The following is a 3,787-nucleotide window of genomic DNA, read 5'->3' on the forward strand; positions in this document are numbered from 1 at the left end:
CCCCTGAGCGCCGTGCGGGAATTAGGCTGGGTTTGGCAGCAATCCAGAGCTGAGCATTCTGGCAGGTTCCATTTGGGAGCGCGATGCGTGCGCGGCCCCGCTCCCGCGGCGCAGCCGGGGCGCCCCGGCGCTGACGGCCACGCCGCCTGCCGCGCAGATGGTGTGGGAGCACGGCTGCACCGTCATCGTCATGCTGAGCCCGCTGGCCGAGGACAGCGTCAAGCAGTGTGACCGCTACTGGCCGGACGAGGGCTCCTCGCTGTACCACATCTACGAGGCAAGCGCGGGCCCGCGGGCGGCCACCCCGGGCGGCGCCGGCCCCGCTGACCCCGCCGGGCCTCTCTCGGGCAGGTGAACCTGGTCTCGGAGCACATCTGGTGCGAGGACTTCCTGGTGCGCAGCTTCTACCTGAAGAACGTGCAGTCGCAGGAGACGCGCACGCTCACACAGTTCCACTTCCTCAGCTGGCCGGCCGAGGGCATCCCGGCCACCACGCGGCCGCTCCTCGACTTCCGCAGGTGGGCGGCCCCGCCGGCGCCACAGGACCGTGGGCCAGGGGACTCGGGGACACCACGGAGGGAAGGAGCAGCCTGGGGGCCTTGGCGGCCTCCGGCCGGGGCAGGTGGAGGCTGCTGGGCTCGGGGGCAGCCCGGCAGGAGCCCCCAGCAGCAGATCTGAGGGGTGGCTCCCGTTGCTGTGCACACTGCAACGCTGGCTGTGCTCCCCATGACAAGGAGCAGGAGCCAGGCCATGGCCATGGGGCMTGCGGTCCTGGAGGGCCCCTTGCTTGCGGTGGTGCCAGGGGGCTGTGTGCCCCTGGGAGGCCAGCCGCACATGCTAGGGCACCGCGGGGCCTCCATCGCGCCGCTCTGCGTCTCTCTCYGCCTCGCCCTCGCAGCTGCCGGCGTCATTTTTGTGATTTGCAGCTAGTAATCTGKCTCCAGTTGCATAGTCACAAAAGTGATCGTTGGCAGCCGTGCCTGCTGCAGCCAGCCCGCCCGGGCGCGTGCCACGGACCTCTCGAGTCTTCAGCCCGGCTCCTCCACCTGCACTGGGCCCTTCTCCGTGGGGGCTCCCACGTCCYGCTGCCGGCCCTTCCTGGCACCGCAGGGCACGGGCCGTGTGCTGACCTGCCCCCTTGTCCTTGCAGGAAGGTGAACAAGTGCTACCGCGGTCGCTCCTGCCCCATCATCGTGCACTGCAGGTACCGCAGGGGCCGCGGGGCTCTGCGCCCGCCGGGGGGTGCATGGCAGGGGTCTCCCTGCTGCTGGGAGCCCCCGCGTGCTCCCTCCAGCAGTGCCCGTGTCTTGCAGCGACGGCGCAGGCAGGACCGGCACCTACATCCTCGTTGACATGGTCCTCAACCGCATGGCCAAAGGTGAGCGTGGTGCCGCGGGGCACCGCTCCAGCCCATCCCTGCTTCCCAGGACGTGTCCTTGTCGTTGTCCCCGCCGGCACAGTGCTCACCCCCAGCCCTAATGCCACCTAGGTGTGAAGGAGATTGACATAGCTGCCACGCTGGAGCACATCCGCGACCAGCGGCCCGGCATGGTGCAGACCAAGGTAACCCCCGTGTCCCTCCGGCGCGTGCCCGCGGCGAGCGGAGCTCCCGGGCCCCACGCTGCGCTCCCCTCCCAGGACCAGTTTGAGTTTGCGCTCACCGCCGTGGCCGAGGAGGTGAACGCCATCCTGAAGGCGCTGCCCCAGTGATGGAGCGGACCCCCGTSCCCCCCGTCCTTCCGTCTGCCCGCAGCCCCCTGCCACCCTCTGGCTTCGCGCGCTCTCCTCGCCCTGTGCATCGCTGTCTGTGCTGCTGGCGCTGTCCCCTGGCCCCCGGGGCAGGCTCCTGGCCCAGCCCCGGGCTGGCCTGACCCGGCCCTGCAGAACGGGAGGGGGCTGGTGGCGGCTGGGCCCCCCTGCCACCCCGCACGCTGCCCTGTCCCTCCCTGCCCCTACGCCGGGGCGCAGGGAGAGGGGGCAGAGCAAGGCCCCCCGTGGACAGCGGCTGCGTGCAGGGTGCCCTGGCCCAGCCCACAGCCCCCCCTGCCCAGCCCCTCCGTGTCACCCAGCCTCGTCACTYGAGCAGAAGAGAAATTTCTAGAGAAATATAATTTTGTATCTTGATGTGAATAAAGTTCTCGTGTCGCGTTCGTGCAGCTGCAGCCAGGCCTGGCCTCTATCTGTGTGGGGAGAGGGGGGGCCAGGGTCCCCGTCCCGTGGGGCGCAGCCCCTGCACCGCACCCTGGGCTCAGTGCAATGCCCCCCCAGCAGCGCAGACCCCTCCCTGGCAGCGCAGACCCCCCCCAGCCCACAGACACCTGCATGCAGCAGCTCCTGCAAAYGGGTTTATTGACTGGTACAGCTACAGGGCTGGAGGGCAGTGGGGGGGCCAGCGCGGGAAGGGGCCGAGGCCCAAAGCTGCTGCCCCTCGCTAGCCCCCCAGCCCTCCCCTGACCCTCCCTTCTCCCCCTACCCTCCCGCCCCGGGGCCCACAGCAGCTACGGGATCTAAGCTAGAGCCACCCCCTGCGCGCCCCCYTGGCCCCGCCGAGCCCCCGGCCCCTCCTGCCCCGGGGGGCCCCGGGCACGCCTGCTCGCCCCCCGCCAAGCCCACGGGCATCTCTGGGCCAGGAGGCCAGTCCCCCCCACCCCGCGGGGGCAGCGGGAGCTGGGGGCGGCAGGGGGGCGGTGGGGGTGGCCGTGCAGGGGCAAAGCGGAGTCCTGGCTCGGAGAGGCTCCGTGGGCGAGCGGGCGTGCGCGGCTCCCCCGGGYGCAGCAGCCTCAGAACACACCTGGGGAGACAAGCAGAGGGGGGGGACACAAGGTGCCGCGTGAAACGGGGCAGCGCCGTGCGCCGGGCCCGGCGCCCAGCCCACCCGGGGCAGCGGAGGAAGGGCCAGGAGCAGGAAGAGGAAGAGGAGGAGGAGGGAGAGCCAAGGCACGCAGGCAGCTGGGCCCTACCTGCAAGCGGGGCTGGGCCCTCACCTCGCGTGGGAGCCCCAGGGCCAAGGGACAAAGCGAGTCCCTGCGCCAGGGGCGGCCCCACGCGGGCAGCGGCCAGGGCAGGAGCAGCCAGGGCTCCAGGGGCAGCGYGGCCCACGCGGCAGGCGGCAGGGCCCTGCAAGCACGGCGGGCTGAGCGCGGGCGGCGGGGCAGCGCGGCCGCCCGCGCCGCGGCGTTACCTGCAGGGGAGGCAGCGGGGAAGGCAGGCGGGGTCTGCGGCGGGAGGGACGCAGGAGGAGGGGCGCAGGCACGAGCGGAGGCAGCCGGGAGGGAGAGACACAGACACAAGGCACCAAGCAGTGTCCCCACGCGCACCCCTCCTCGGGGCGGGGGGAGCGAGCACAGCCCCCCTGCCCCGGCCGGGCTGGGCACCCAGCCCGTGMACAGGGCTGTGGAGCGACCATCACGCAGGGGGACCCCCCAGGCCCATCCTGCTGCTCCCAAACTGGGGGCAGCGCCTGGCTCTGCCCACAGTAAGCAGGACAGAAGGGCTAAGAGCTGTGGGGACGCCCCAGTGCAGGCAAGAACAGGCAGAAGCGGGCAGCGGGTGCCCCCTTGTAGCCAGGAGGCCCTGCTGTGGGGCAGGCAACCCTGGCGGTGCCTCCCCATGCCCGGCTCCCCACAGAGAAGCAACAAGGCAGGGCTGGGGGGCAGCGGGCACCTTTGTTGGGGGGTTAGGGGGGGCAGCAATGGAGCACCCCTTGCACTGAGCTGGACCCCCTGTCCCCCGCGCGCGGCGCTCACAGCAGGCAGCAGCGCCACTGCTTGGGCTTGGGGGCAGGCTG

At 71.8% G+C, this 3,787-nt stretch overlaps 2 protein-coding genes across 2 annotated transcripts in view; one reads left to right on the plus strand and one right to left on the minus strand.

Moving 5' to 3' along the window:
- The window catches only part of PTPRN (protein tyrosine phosphatase, receptor type N), a 10,183-nt gene extending 8,295 nt beyond the window's left edge, over positions 1-1,888 (plus strand). Inside the window, exons 18-23 of the mRNA XM_026039819.1 lie at positions 158-277; positions 352-518; positions 1,151-1,204; positions 1,314-1,378; positions 1,490-1,563; positions 1,639-1,888. Coding sequence (XP_025895604.1) covers positions 158-277; positions 352-518; positions 1,151-1,204; positions 1,314-1,378; positions 1,490-1,563; positions 1,639-1,710 — 552 coding nt within the window. The 3' untranslated portion in view covers positions 1,711-1,888. The remainder of the gene's footprint in view (positions 1-157; positions 278-351; positions 519-1,150; positions 1,205-1,313; positions 1,379-1,489; positions 1,564-1,638) is intronic.
- Positions 1,889-2,700: 812 nt separating this feature from the next.
- DNAJB2 (DnaJ heat shock protein family (Hsp40) member B2) overlaps positions 2,701-3,787 on the minus strand; it is a 5,507-nt gene continuing 4,420 nt past the window's right edge. The window contains exon 9 of the mRNA XM_026033523.1: positions 2,701-2,791. Within this exon, the coding sequence (XP_025889308.1) occupies positions 2,781-2,791 (11 nt within the window). The 3' untranslated portion in view covers positions 2,701-2,780. The remainder of the gene's footprint in view (positions 2,792-3,787) is intronic.

Source organism: Nothoprocta perdicaria, unplaced genomic scaffold (genome assembly GCF_003342845.1).
Source record: "Nothoprocta perdicaria isolate Ctin4 unplaced genomic scaffold, notPer1 scaffold_0, whole genome shotgun sequence".
Taxonomy (NCBI): Eukaryota; Metazoa; Chordata; class Aves; order Tinamiformes; family Tinamidae; genus Nothoprocta; species Nothoprocta perdicaria.